This window comes from Vombatus ursinus, unplaced genomic scaffold (genome assembly GCF_900497805.2).
Source record: "Vombatus ursinus unplaced genomic scaffold, bare-nosed wombat genome assembly UNPS02014779.1, whole genome shotgun sequence".
Lineage (NCBI taxonomy): Eukaryota > Metazoa > Chordata > Mammalia > Diprotodontia > Vombatidae > Vombatus > Vombatus ursinus.
This window is the reverse complement of record NW_020954557.1, coordinates 48,933,722-48,949,423: the sequence shown is the minus strand read 5'-3', so window position 1 is coordinate 48,949,423 and position 15,702 is coordinate 48,933,722. Positions and strand designations below refer to the sequence as shown.

The window sequence follows — 15,702 nt, the reverse complement described above, 5'->3', positions numbered from 1 at the left end:
AAGCACCTTAAGTTTGATCCTTAGCCAGTATGTACATGTCTGTATCCTAAAATCACAGATTTAAAGCCAGAAAGGGCCTAAAAGTCCATCTAATACACCAGTCTCATTTCACAAACAAGGATCCTAAGGCCAAGGGCACTTTCTTACGTGATAAGCAGGTTTGATCCCTGTCCTCTGATTCCAAAGTCAGTGCTCTTTGTGGGGGGGTGTGTGTGTGTGTGTGTGTGTGTGTGTGTGTGTGTGTGTGTGTCCCCTCATCTGAGGACTAGCCTGGCTGAGATACAAAGACTCATCACCAGCCTGGTCACAAGGTAATAAAACATTTAGATGCAGCAACTATCAAAGACCAACTTCTAACTCGGAGGGATTATCATCTGTGCCAGGGGAAAGAGTACAGGCACTGACAAAATCCCAAATCCTTCAAGTTTATAAACAATTCTTCACATATTCAAAGGATTATCATGTATAAGGAAAATTCGCCTGGGTCCACCAGGATTCTCATATACCTCCTTTGCAAAATCAGGCTAGGGAGTAGGGCAAATTGAACTAGACACTCCGAGGCCCCTTTCAGCAATCAATTCTATAATCTATATATAATTCACACTCTTCAATTATCAAAAAGACCAAACACTGTTACATTAGTCAGGGCTGGAGAGCATATGGCCCTCAGAAGAGCTTTTTTGTATACTCCTTTAAACATACACTAATTGGAATACACTTTGGATTATAAGCCCACACATATAATTGATTTTTAGGGCTAGATGACTGAGGGGCTCTTGCACCTTCTAAACAAAGCCTTTCTCAAAGGCTGAGTTCACTGCCACTCCTTTTTCCCTCTGGTCACTGCTCCTCACCAGGCCTCCTCCAACAGTCTTTATCTTATCTTTCATTGCCCCCAAACTTCATGCCACAGCAAAATCTTACACTCTTTTGTCCCAAATCCTACAAAGCTGCAACTACCAACTCCCTCCCCAAAGGGAACTGTCTCATTAATCTCCTGGATGCTTGTGAGAAGGACTCTGTAATGAAAATAATATTTTAAAAAGAAAAAATACATATGTTTCGATCTCTGTTTTAAGCCAGTGACTACTGCAAAGGGCAGGAATTTAAGTCCAATCTTTCAGTGATTTCAACAAACACTGCTGTGACTGCCTCTGACAGCAATTAATTTAAAAACTTCCCTAGAGGAGCAACTGTTTCTTTTCATGAGTTTTTCTTTTCCCACCAAAAATGCTACCAAGCCAGATTTTCCCTGTCAGGGTAAAGGGTGGGATAAAAACCAAGATGATTCTGGTCCCCCAGGATATCCATTTCCTATGGAGCAGAGATCCCAGGACTCTGGAGTTATTCCTATCCCTGGGACAGTGAGTCCTTACCCGGTCACAGGCCAGATCAGTCCCTGTAGTGCTCTGCCATGATCCTTTCAAGAAAAAGCAATGTTTTCCTAAGTTTTTAGAATATTGCTATTGACTTTTCTGGGGAATGTGGAGGGAGCAGAGTGTCTTATTCTTCATGGAAATCACAAGCACTTACCAAAACAAAAACAAAAAAACATTCCCAGAGAGATGTGAGAGCTCCACCAAGGAGATTAAAAAAACCTCACACTTCAAAACGATCCCCTCAAGTCATCAACGGTGTCCATCTTCAATACACATAGGGAATCAGTGTTCCTCTTAAAATGTGAACTGACCAGATTCCCAATGCAGACTATATTGAAAGAAAAGTTTATACAGTTGGGTTTCCCCTGCCCTGACCGACTTCTACAATCCTAAAATCAGCATCAATGTCAACCCTCAAACACAGGGTAGGGAACCTGTGGCCTCAAGGTCACATGTGGCCCTCTAAGACCAAATTTCAGTCAAAGGGCCACACTTGAGGACCTAGAGGGCCACTTGTGGCCTCAAGGCCAAAGGTTCCCCACCCCTGTACTAGGGGAAAAGAATTAAAACCAGCTATTCTAAGTAACCCAACAGAAAGGCAATGTTGCAGCATTGAAGGCTACAATATTCATTAATCAAGGGACTAAATCCATAGCTATTTAAGAAACCCTTTAAGGCAACTACATTTCCATTCCAATGTATCATAGGACTCAGTCTTCAAGATTTCAGGACTGTCATAGAGAAGGTTACTTTTACATAATTTGGGTCAGATAGTGGTAACCTTGAGAAGTATCAACGTACAATGGAGAAAGCACCTGACAGAGAGTCAGAAATTCCTGGGTTCAGATCCCACCTCTGATACTTACTAGCTGTGCAAGTGATGGAAGGAGCTCCCACTCCCATAAATCGGTAACAGAAGAGTGCTGGGCAGATGTCACATGTTGTGTTATAAGCCACTGGTGTCAAAACTCAAACCATGAAACCAACATAAGGTTCCCTGCTGGCTGCAAATTAACTCAGAAAGCCACCTATTAACATTATCTACCTTCTAGTGTCTTTATTTTGTTAAATATGTAATCCCAATTGCATTTTAATCTGGTTCTGGTAATCAGAAGTGCAGTGGGCCTGCAGGTTGTGTGTTTGATACCTCTGCTATAAGTAACATAATTTAAGTACTACTATGGGAGGCTGGGTTGATAAGATGAATGGTAAAAACTGGTAAAGACAGTTGTGTGAACAAACTCAAGAATACCTAAGCATGCAGGTCTTGGTCCTGGCAAATGGCCAACGGTGCAGTCTGCTGGGTGGTAGGGAGGGAAATCTACTACTCATACTTCATTTTCCCATTCATTTTTACTAAGTTGAGAAAGCCAGTTCTTCTCAATGGTCAGCCTTCTGCAAAGGGTTACTGCAAAAGGTTAAAAAAAAAAAGTCCAAAACATTGTTAACATTTCTTGAAAAAAGTGTTATATAAATACAGAGTATTATTATTACACCTGTATGGGAATTGTTGTCCCCTGGCAGACATACACATTGATTCTACTAAAACAGTAATTATAAAATTCATTGAGGTCAGTAGACCATATCCCACCTGCTAGCTTTATTGCTCTTCCTTTCCACTGGTAGAAAGGAAGTTTGGCAAAACAGAAAGAACACCAGGCTAGGAAGCAGGAGATTTGTGTTTTAGTCCTGGCTCTGAGGCTAACTGGGTGATCTTAGGGACAAAGCATAGCCTCCCTAGACACAAATGGGTCTAAACAATCCTTCAATCAATCAATAAACTGTGCTAAACTCTGAGGATACGAAAAGAAGCACAAGACAGTCCCAGACCACAAGAAGCTTACAATCTAAGGAGGAACTAGCTCTGATCTCTAAAGTCCCCTTTGTATTGTAAAATTCTACATTAGCACAGTACACTATGCCTCCTAGCACTTAGGTTCCCCAGATTTTATCAAAGTAAGGATAGAATTTAAATCTATAATTGAAAGGGCTTACTCAAGCAACAAGAGCTGAGGCCAGAATTACACAATACAGGTTAACAAGAAACAGATCCAGAAAATACAAGTTACAGAAACCACCTCTCCCATCCTTTTTCAAGACCCTTTTTCAAGCCTTGGTCTTATAAGAGAGAAAGGAACCAGAATGTTCCTCATCACCAATTTTAATAGTAACCATTATGAAATCAAATCAGGAGTATATCCTAGCTTCTTCAAATATCTCAACCTCAACTAAGAATCCTAAGAGGTAAGAGAGTACTCAAATGACCTTAGCCTCTAAAATAACCCCAATAAAGATCTGGCACTTACATGGCAAAATTAACCAATATCAACTCTATCAGTCATCTCCATTTTTCTGGCAAATTATTTTTAAAAGTAATATATAACTTAACCCTAATTGGTTTTCTGCAAAGACCAAAGGTTGGAAACATGGTGGCCACAAAAATTAGTATTTCACCTGGGAAAATAATAAATTAATAATGTCTAACAGATGGAATGGAAAAGATTAAGAACTGTGGTCCTAGCATTGTGCTAAGCACTACAGGTACAAAACCGAAAAGCAAGACGATTCCTGCTCTCAAGGGTCTTGAATTCTAATTAGTGGAGACAAGCTTTGGCTGCACACCAGATGGAAAGGTAGTCCTTAGGGTGCAAAATCCTTTCCACTAGGCATTAACCTGGCAAAAAAAAAAAAGAAAAAAGAAAGAAAAAAAACAGTTTTATTTTGGGTTTGGGTTTTTGGTTTGGTTGTTTGTGGGTTTTTTGCTTTGTTTTTTTTTGTCAGCCTCTGATTTTATTGGTGTAGGGAGTTCCTGAAGAGGAACTCCCTTCCACCAATGCTAACTGGCAACAATTCTGTAATTTTATTAATCTAACAAAGGTGGGGGAGAGGGCAGCACCCCTCAATGAGAAGTGACTTATGAAAGGATTTGCCTTCTGACTGCAAGGCCCACTCTTCCCTATCCATTTTGCAATAGTCTTCTCATTTATTTTGATATGTCAATATATATAACAACTGTCGGTCTCCAAACCTTCTGAAGACCAATCAAACAAATTTATAGTTTATATAATCCCACAACATGAAGTAAAATGTAATACTTTTAAGATTTTATTTCTATTAGTTTTTTAACGCTCAAAAATTTTAGTAGAGCCTCAACTCAGCAGATGGCTAATAAGAAAAGACTTGTAATATACCCCTTTATCCTCACATAGGGCTACAAGATGCTAAGCTGGAACATAATCACAGAACTGCAGATTTGGCAGGGACCTCCATGACCATCTAGCACAACTCAAACTTGAAAAAGAATTCTACCTACAACTAAGTCCTATTGTCACTTCCTCCAAATTATCTCTTCAATCCATTTCCTCTTTTTCATGCCCAATGACAGTACCATAGTGCAATCTCTTATCTCCTCTTTCTTCCTCTGGTCTTTCCCTTCTCCAGTCTAAGCTAAACGATACTGCTAAATCAGCATTCTTATTGTAGAACTCTCATCATGTAAGATGTAAGGTCCTCAAGAAGATAAGAATGGAAGCTATTAACCTATTTTTATTTTTTGTTTGTAGAGTTCCAGTACATCCTCAGATGGTTCTGTGATCATGCCAATTGGGATACAGTCTGTCTATCCTGTACACTTCTTGTGCATGGCCTTCCAGAAGTCAACCCAAAGCACTGGAAGCCTTCCTTGCTCTCTTCACATATTGAAGACACCATGAGAGCACTCAGGTTGTCAACCACTTGTCAAACCTCACCTTCACCATGTGACCAGCCCATCTTTTTTTCTAGCATACATTTTCCTAATAACATCAAAGTTCCTTATTTGTTTGTTAGCTGTTGAAGCTGGCTCAGAACACCATAAGCCTCACAATTACTCTCTGTGTGATAGTACTCATTTTCTATATCACAATGGCATCTAGGATGCAAGTAACAAATGCTTGTTGAATAAATGTCACTTCCTCGCTCAAAAATTTTAAATGGCTCCTTACTATCTAAGGAAATAAGTCAATCAGTTCTAGAAATAAAACTCCTGTTAGTCTACACTTTCAGAAGGACTTCCAGTTTTCCAAAATTTCTCAATTACACAGAGCCTGTGATGCTCTCTAACAAAGTATAATGCAGTCTTACCTGCCCCCCAGCATCAAAGATCAGATTTTTAAAGAGAAATCCTGAAAATCATTTTTTCAAAACTGTCATAATGCTATGCCTTAAACATAACTATCTGAGCATTGAAACAGACCTAAATCAATTCATTTAATGATGTGAAAATTTCTTTTTCCAGTAAAAGGAAAACCAGTATTCTCCCACAGAAGGTACTATAGGAAAATTAAACATCTCTGAATTTTGATGACTAAAAAGAGAACCAAATCTGTGGTCCAGTAAACAGCAGGCCAATATCTTCCTCAATATCTTAAAGTTTTAATCTTGAATTCCCACCATCAAAGCAACCTCTCTGTAACTCACCTTCCCACAGATTCTGCTTATTCTTCCTATATCCCAATTCCTCTCCCATCCTGACTTCTAAACATAGCTCAAGAAATTTGTTTAGGAAAAAAGTCCAGGATTAAGTAAAACAGTGCTGCTACTTCAACCTCCTAGACCTCTGCCAAAACACCCCCCTCAAAAAAAAAAAAAAACACAACAAAACTTGGAAGGGTGGACTACAAAAGAAAAAGTTACAGCAGCAGAGAAAACAGAGGAGGATGTTCTGATCTTGACTCAAGAGATCCAAAGAAAAAGATCCTAGAAGTGTGGATTTTCATCCTTTTCTTAAACTGTACCTCTGCTTGCTTTGACCTCAGAAAAGTCCCTTTGTGGATTCACATGACACAGAATGTTGGAGCTGGAGAAGATCTCAAAGTGGATCAATCCAACCCCCTCATTTAAGAGAGAAAGAAATTCATCTTGCCCCATCTCTGATCACCTACCTACAGGACTCAGGAAGGCAGAGAACACTAGAATTGCTTACCCTTGCTTTGTGGGGATTAATGAGCTAATTTCTGCAAAGCTCTTTGAGCTGATTGGCTGAAAAGCCCTAAATAAGCACCGTCATTAACAATACCGGTCTGCAGAACCAGCAGGGCAATTTTTTTTTTTTTAAATCAAGCAATGTTCTCCTTCAGGGGAGGAGGGAGGAGGCCCTTATGGTCTGCAAGATGATTTTACCTAAAAGCAAATTTCCCTGGCCTCCCTCCTAACTCTCTGACAGTCAGCTGCATTTCCTGCCAACACGGCAACCTGCACAGGATGAACTCCGAGGTAGAAGAAAACTGCAGTCCTGGCAGGCCGCTGCTACATCCTTTTTTAGAAGAGGATGTTCACTCCTCTACAGCAGCCTTTGTGAAAGTTATGCTCAGCACTTGTGGAACAGGCCACTGACGATGAATGCAAGCAACAGTTCAAACCGCCTGAGGTTCCACTGCCCTTTCCAACCCAGTGCAAAGAAAGAGAGGAGGGTGGAGTCTGGGGACATGGGTTCAAATTCTAAGCTTGCTGCTTACTACAGTAGACAATTCAGGGCCTCAGTTTCCTCATCTATAAAATGTGGAAGTTAAACTAGATGTACTCTAAAGGTTTTTTAAAGCTCGTAGGATTTTTCTCAATTGTCAACCAGTTCTGCAGTGAATTGCATAATAACAACTGACATTTATATAGCTCTTTAAGATATGTAAAGCCCTTTGCATATATTATTACATTTGTTTTACTATCTCTATTTTACAGGTGAGGAAAAGGAGGCTAACAAAAGTTAAGTGACTTACCCAGAATCAAAGTGCTAGTGTCTCATGCAGGATTCAAACTCAGGTCTACCTCACTCCAAGTCCAGCAGTCTACACACTGCAGCACCAAGCTAGCACCAAGCTACTTGCTAGGTTCCCTGACTCTCCACCCAGGTGCTAGCAGAGAAGAAGAGGAGGAAACCATGGCCGTAATCTCTCTTCTCACTTGGATCTTTCCTGATAGGAAGCCATTCTATTCCCTTACCACACAGATGCTAATATTCTGTCCCAAAATCATTAAGAGTCTAAAGTTAGCAAAAGACCTTTCCTAATAACGGTATTTCAGTGATCTCTCCTGTCATCAGTGTGGGTAAAGGGTCCACCACTGCACATCACAACTCCTCGGCTTTGCTGATGGTTTTTATGAGTTACTACAGATGAAAAAAATCATTGCCTGGTGGGCAATCATCCTGGCAATGAATCTCTCTTTTTTCATCTAGAGGCAGGTCCTCTATTAATTCTACCTCTGGACAACAGGACAGTGCTACAACTTTTTTTTTTTTTTTACTGTATATTAAGGCTTACAAAGAGCTTTCTTCCCAGTAATCCCATGAGGAGAATAATGCAAGTATATACTCAGATAAAGAATGGGTTCACAGAGGAAAAAGTAAATAGCCAAGGCCACAAAGTGTCAGCTCATCCCTCCCCTCCCCTTCTCTCTCCTTACCTGAGGGTGTTTTGTACAAAGGAAAGTACATTTTGATGGCCAAAAGCTACCTAGTTAACTTGGTATTTACTGGCTAGATTTCTTTCTCAAACACCAAGCCTTAAACGCAATTCACTCTGGATCTCATGGACTGGACAACAATAGGTCCCTACCTAAGCACAATCGAGTTAAATTTGTGCTAAAATAGAGTGGTACTAACGTTCTCTCAAACAAATATGGTTTCCTTCAACATAAAATAGTAAAAAGAATATAGAAAGATTTTTGGAAAAACTACATATTCAAAGGAAATAAAACTTTATACATTTTCACAGGATCATAGAATTTGAGCTGGAAAGGCTCTCAGAGGTCATTTAATCCAACATCCTCATTTTTGGATGAAGAAACTCATCACCTTCACAAGCATAAGATGGGGGAGAGGTGACTAGGTGACAGTTCATCTGGTAAAAATCTAGGGAGTTTTATAGACCTCAAGCTCAATGTATCAACAGTGTGACAGGGAAGCCAATCAATCAATGAGCCTGTATTAAAGGTGGCCAAAAAAAACTAATGTAATCTTGGGTTGCATTAAAGGAAACAAGTATCCGCAATGACAGTGATGGTAGACATGCTGTATTCTGCCCTAATCAAAGAACATCTGGAATACCACATTCACTTCTTCGCACCACATTTTTATACAAGACCCTGATAAGCTGGATAAGTGTCTTCAGACAGATAACCTGGAGAGTGAAAGGGCCTTAACTTCACAGCACATCCAGGCTTTCTTTGTCTTATTTAACATGAGGATCAGATGAAGAAAACTGGGGATGTTAATTCTAGAGAAGAGGATTTAGCAGAAACATGATACCTGACTGCAAGTATTTAAAAAGTTGTCATGTGGAAGATATATTCTGATCTGCCCCTTAGGAGAGAACTAGAAATAATGAGTATAACACTGAAAGGAGGAAATTTTTAGGCTTGATTTCTGGAAAAATGACCTATCAGAACTATGCAAAAAGTGGAATGAATGGACTGCCTCTAAGGTAATGGTATTTCCCCTCTTCATTTGAAGTCTTTAAGCAAAGTCTGAGTAACCACTTATTGGGAACATTGTAGAGGTCACTTTAGTCTAGGGATGGGTTGGACACGTGCCTCTGATGCCCTCTGAAATCCCTTCCAACTCTGAGATTCTGCAATTCTAAAGCTCTGTATAGCATTATCCAACAAATAAGTAAGATTAGGACACATTCCAGAGTACAGTCTAGTTCCTGTTTCAAATACTATCAAAAATTTAACACTAATAGAAAATAGCCAGAGAGGAAAACAATCAGAGCTAAGAGGCAAATCAGTGCATAAATCAATGCAGAAAGTAGGAAGAGAATATATCTGTGGTTTAATTTTCCCATTAGCCACAGGCCTTCCCCATTGTAATATCAACTGCACCTATAAAACTTATTTCAGTATATGTTTTTCTTGGCTTTAAAAAAAATTTAGATTAAAAAGAATTTAGATAAAAATTTATATAGAAAGACTCATGAACACTATATTGTACTCTAGTCAATTCCTTCCAGCCTTTTACTATTAGGATTAAAAAGCCTATCTTAATAATGAAACTAATAGTGATAGCAAGACAGCAAGATCTAAAGGATTCCAAGTCAGAGCCTCCATACAGATCAATGAGATGCCATCTTTCAGATGTGACCAAAGCTTTATCCAGTTGAGTGTCCAGAAATCTACTCCACTGCTACCACCTTCCTAATGCTTCCCAAAGCAGCTCCCACAGCCCCCTTGGAAGTTCTACGAACATTGAAGTCACCTCAAAGGTGCTGGGCAAAGTAGAAACTCCTGAGATGACAATGATCTTTTTCTAGAATGGAACCATAAAAACTATCCTAATTAGGTAATGTGAATTGGTGACATGGCCACCTATCTTTATTACCAGGGTGTGGAAAAGGGGAAAAAATTCATCTGAATACAGTTACCTGTCCAATGTAGAAAGTGAGCAAAGGAGAATCCAGAGATCCTCCTAACACCTACTATTAGGAATCCTAACAATCAAGAATTATATGTGTGTATATGTATACACACATGCCATCTGTGCGCATACACATAGGGCACATACACAGTTACAATGGAATATATGTACATACTCCCTTGACTAATGTAATAAAATAACTGGAGCAATGAGCTACCTTTTATGTGGTCCTGACTCATCATCAAGGACAAGAGGGCAGTGATGCTTAGAAATCAAGAACAAAACTACTGGAAAGGCAGGCCTGCCAGTAAGTGTTCTGCATCCTGCAAAAAGCAAACTCAGGAAAATAAAACGCTTAAGGTCAATGGTCCATTTGGTATCTAAGAGAAAAACCAGAAAAAGCTACACCCACTGCTTTAATGAATTGATTCAAATTTCCAATTATGCAATCCAACAAAAAATATTTTAAATTATAAATTATAAATTATAAAATTCCATCATATAGTAGAAAGACCACTGGTTCCAAGTCGGAGAAACTATGTCCAAATCCTGTCTCTGACACTTCACTATCTGGGTGACCTTGGATAAAGTCATTTAATTTCCCCAAGCCTCAATATCAACTATAAGATGAAGTAGCTGTGGCCTCTGAGATACTTTCCAGCTCCAGATCTCTGAACAAAAAGATTTCTGGGAGGAGACAGAGTGAGGGGTCACAATGAAATCTACTTCAACATCTCCTTCAAAAACTGGAAAAGAAATGTTAAAAAGAAGAAAAGTTACTAGAAATCCTCAAAAGAAAAAATTTAAATCTCTCAAAGAACTAAGGAAACCAAAAAAGGTTCCAACACCAAAATATTATGGATTAAAACAGATCAAGGCAAAAATTCAAGAACCAAGAGTAGAATCAGAAAAAAAAAAAAACTATAATGTTCTATAAGATACAACAAAGTGATTAGTAAACATAACGAATAAATTAAGGAAATAAGCAGATATATCAGAAGATGAAATTTTAAATTATGTATTCCTATGTAATCACAGGCCAGGATGATGATTTCTAGACTCATCAGTTTAGAAATATATATTGCAAGGATAAGCAATAGATCTGACTAAAAGTAGAATTATTTAAACTAGAGGATAAAATAGGGGAAAGGAAACATGTAAGAAGAAAGGCAAACCTGGAAAATGATCTAACTCAAGAAAATATCTGGAAGCAATGAAGACAAAAGTGACAATGCAATGGTTAGAACAAGAAGGAAAAAAAATTTTAATTATTGGTCTTTGCAAAATTCATCAAGAAAATACTCTTATACTCTATTTCAAGAAATCACAGGAGAAAATTTCTCATTCAACAAGCATTTATTTAACTGAAAATATTCAAAAGAAGAGACCAATTGTAAACAGACAGGATTCGCAGGTTACCAACAGAAGGTTGTCATTCCCTTATTATTCTGTTTTTCAAATCAAAGCTGATTAAATTATGATAAAGACTTTTATAGAAGAAAGCGTTTTTTTAGTGTTTTTGAAAATAAGTGAAGGGAAAGGAAGAGTATAAAAGAAATGGAAATTTCCTTCACCTATATATATTTGTATAAGAAATGTCTAGTTATAGAAATATTTTGAATATGCTATGATTAAGATACCGACAGCTGGAGAAAGAAATCCCAGATTTTAACCTCTCCCTGGCATAACCCCTCAATTTATCTTCAGGTAAATTTTAGCCTGCTACAACTTCTAAAGATGATAAAGCTGTAGAATGTAACTATTTTCTCACTGATCTCACACAACTACAAAGCTGACAAACAAGGTCAATAGAAGAGAAGAGTTTATTTTTAGACTAACAAAACCTCCTATTTTATTTGAGGAGGTTAAAAAAAAGGAAAGCCAAACCACTGAACTTGGGTTGTTTGGATTTTCAGTAAAATAATTCTCTCCTACACCTGAAACTCAAACTTCTGCAGAGAAGGAACTAGAGAAAAAAGTACTATGTGCCACCCTGGAAAGTTAAAACAATTCCTTGTCTCTCCTTCTACCCAAAGAGGCATTTCTGGGCCTCCTGCTGGTCATGGTTTATACTGCTGGAGAGTGTATCATATGACACCTGCTGTATGGTTGTTCCAGAGCAAAAAGACTTTAAAATTGGAATTCCCATTGAAACTGGTTCAGTGTTTGTACTACTAACTTTAACGTGCAATGTTTGCTTAAAAAAAAAAAAAAAAAGAGCTTATTCTTAGGACTTGGTAGAAATAGGTTTACAATGATACCCTATAAATATTAATCCCCTGCAAAACCCAGATCCACCTATTTAATTTGCAATGACATAGCTGCCACAGAGACACTTTATAGTTTGTCCCTTCATCAAGAACATTCAATTAAAAAGAAACAACAAATCTGCATCATGAACAAAATAGGGCAATGGGTGCAGTTGTGCAAAAAGCCAGGTCATGATATTAAACAAGCTTCTCTTACAAACTTTCTCAAGAAAATGGGTGACTTTTTCATTAAAGTGACCAACTAGTAATCACCAATGCTATTTCGAACAGAAACAATCACTTTAATTGTCATTTAAATCATTTAAATTATTTTGATGGAAAGGGCAAAATTTTTCTAATGGTTCACAATTATCAATTCAAATAGGCATTCATCTTTTAAATATATGGGCTGTAAATTAACCCTAATGAAATAACAATCCTAATACTACCAATTTCTTCTTGTACAGACTATGGAAAAAAAAAAACAGTATCACATAATTAATGCCACTAAAAACCACAACAGGAACCAACTAAAAAAATGTCCAAAGTCCTGGACTTCCAAATAATACTATGACAGGACCAACCAGTTTGTTGATGTTTTGTTTTTTTTTTTAATCATTCATAGCTAGCTCAGGGGAGAAGGATTAATCCTTAGAAAGTCTCTGTTCCAGACTTTTAATAAGTAGGAGATTTCAAAGACCTTCTCTTGATTTTCAAACCCTTGGGATCATTTCTACAGCTTCCTTTCAGACCTATTTATTCTAAGAGAAGAGAAGAGAAGAGAAGAGAAGAGAAGAGAAGAGAAGAGAAGAGAAGAGAAGAGAAGAGAAGAGAAGAGAAGAGAAGAGAAGAGAAGGAAACAGAGATAGAGGGAGACAGAGATATCAAGATATATGAATGAATCTCAACTTCGTAAGTCTTTTGTAGCATAGTGTAGCAGAGGGAATTAAGGATCCCCTCTAAGAATAAGGAAGACCTGGGTTTTAATCCTGCCTCTGAAAAACTGGCTGGGTGACATTTAGCTCAGTGCCCAGAAGCTGCTGACCTGCATTAATGGAGTTTCCATACCACAAGTACCTATACCTGTATAGTCAAGAACTTGTACCCCCTCAAAAACATGCCTATCGGTACTTACTTCACCAGATTGCATTTAAGTCCCAAGAAGTTACTTCCCCTCTCTACCCCTAGATTTGCTGGTAAGGTACCCACTTGCCCAAACTCTAAATATTGTACGTTTACACAGTAGGTGACAAAAGTTCCCAAAGTTGAAGCAAACCTGTATAAGAAAAGAGAGACTAGAAAAAGGGTGTCAAAAAAATTTTAATAGAAAAATCCTGAAACACTTTACTATCCTGTTTAAACACCCTCGTGACCATTGAGCTGAAAAAGGCCACAAACCTGGGTGGGGAGAAGTGGGGCATGAAGAACGCATGCACCCCTGGCCACCTAGGAGGTTTCCCTTCTTGGGTTTCTGACCTTCCGCAAACCAGAGGAGGAAAACCACCAACCCGGGTTGAAATCAACCTGGCCCTTCACGTTAGTGGCCCGAGAGAGGTCATCTCCGGCCTCAGCGTGGAACTTTCCCAGGTTTTTACAAATACAAGCTACGGTCGTGCTAGTGAGCCGACTCAGAGGCCCCCCCAGAGGCCGGGAGATGATCGCAGGCGGGCGGACTAAGGTTTCACTGCTCGCAACCCAGCACTGGACCAGCGAGCGAGGGCAGCAGCATCAGCGCGTACCGGCGCGGACACCGCGCCCCCATCCTGGGGCAGGCGCAACGCCCGTCGCGGGCAGGCGCGCTGGGCACAGGGGGCTTCCCAAAGACGCACAGTGGGGGGTGGGGGTGGGGAAGGTGGAAGGGGAGGTTTTGCAGAGAGAAAGAGAGACAGAGGAGGAGAGAGACAGAAGGAGAAAAAGAAAGCAAGCCGGCCGGCGTCATATCCAAAGAATAAGCATCTTCTCTACCCCACCCCACCCAACCCCACCACCCACCTCGCCAAAGATGCAGGCAAATACAAGCCGAGGTCCGAGTGAGGGCTCCTTTCTCCCCGTCCCCTCCTTACTCTGCCCCAGACCCCAGAGATAAACCCAAGCCCGGATCGTAGGGTTAAAAGGCCCTGGAGGGAGGAGAGAGCAGACAGCCGCAAGAGTTACGAGTCCCCAAAGCGAACGCGAGTGAGAAGAGGTGGAGGGGAGCCAAGAAGGAGCAGCTGCAGAAACAGCTGCATGCATGCGACCCCCCCACACACACACCCCGCCTCGAACATCTGGAAGGGGCTTCTCGCTTTCCTAGGGGAACGGGAGGAGGAGGGGAGGAAACCGGTCCCCTCTTCACTCCTCCCCAGCTGCCACGGACCCAGGAGATAAAAGTTTGCACTCTGCGGCTCGTCTGCAGTGCGAGTCACAGCCGCCGCGCTCAAGCGCTCCCACAGACCGGCCTCCTGCACCAAGAGGCTCCCAGGGGGTGCGGGGGGGGAAACGCCGGTAGGCCGCGAAAGCCGGCTCCCGCCGCCCCCTCGTCCTCGTCCTCGGCGTCCTCCGGGCGTGCATGCATGCATGCATCCCTTCCCTCCCGGGCACTCACCCCACCCACCCAGCCAGCCTCCCTCCCGGCCCCGGGGTCGGCGAGCCCGGCAGCAGCACTGACCGATCACCTCCTGCAGCTCGTACGCGTCCCTGCAGATGGGCCAGCCGATGGCCTGGGCCGCCGAGGCCGCCCCGGCAGCCGCCGCCACCGCCACCGCCGCCGCCGCCGGAACCGGGGCTGCCGTGGCCGCGGCCGTCGCCGTCGCCACCGGGGCTGCTTGCTGGGGCTGGACGTGGACGGGAGAGTCGCCGGGCTCCGCCATGATGCTGCTGGAGAAAAAGGGGGTGGGGGGTTGGGATGGGGGGAGGGAAGAGGCGCCCCGAGCAACCAACGACCTTCTTGCTACTCCTAACTTCCCTTTCTTCTCGGCCGACACCTTTCACCCGGGCTCGCGCACTCCCTCCCTCCCCTGCCTGCTGCCCGCCCGCCCGCCGCCTGCTGCCTGCCGCCCGCCTGCCTGCCTGGGCCAGCCACAAGGGGAGGGGAGCCGAGCGGAGCCGAGCCGAGAGGCAGAGAGCACCGGGGGGAGGAGGGAGGAGAGAGGAGGAGGGAGGAGAGGAGAGGAGAGGAGAGGAGGGAGGGAGGGGGAGAGTGGGGAGGAGGGAGGGGGAAAGCGGAGGGGGGGAAGGGGGAGAAGAAGGTAAGGAGGAGGAGGGGGGAGGGGGAGGAGGAGGAGTGGGAGATGGAGGCAGGGGGGAGATGGAGGGGGGAGGAGAAGGAGGAGGAGGAGGAGGAGGGAGGAGATGGAGGAAGAAGGAGAAGGAGGAGGCGGTGGCCGCTCCCCGCTCCCGCTGCGGCTGGCTGCGGAGGCTGCAGCCGCTGGTCTGGCAGCACCACCCGCTCGTGCCCCCAAAGAGCCGGCGGCGGAGGCAGGGCTGCTGGATCATTTGCATTAGCTGGGAGGCTCGCGGGGCTAGGTCTCTGCCATTGACGGGGGAGGGGCCGCCGGGGGCGGGGGGAGGTAGAGAGAGAAGTTTCCATTCACTGAGCAGCAGCACTAAGGATTTCTTTTTCTTTTTCTTTTTCTTATTTGGTTTATTTGTTTAGTTTTAATACCTTCTAGATCTCACCCGCCCCCTTCCTTCCGATGCCCGGAGG

The 15,702-nt window shown here is 42.2% G+C and overlaps 1 protein-coding gene across 3 annotated transcripts in view; it reads right to left on the bottom strand.

Moving 5' to 3' along the window:
- The window catches only part of STK39 (serine/threonine kinase 39), a 317,622-nt gene extending 302,622 nt beyond the window's left edge, over positions 1–15,000 (bottom strand). For all 3 annotated transcript variants that reach the window (XM_027865926.1, XM_027865927.1, XM_027865928.1), the window contains exon 1: positions 14,665–15,000. In XM_027865926.1, the coding sequence (XP_027721727.1) occupies positions 14,665–14,866 (202 nt within the window). In that variant the 5' untranslated portion in view covers positions 14,867–15,000. The remainder of the gene's footprint in view (positions 1–14,664) is intronic.
- Positions 15,001–15,702: the final 702 nt, after the last annotated feature.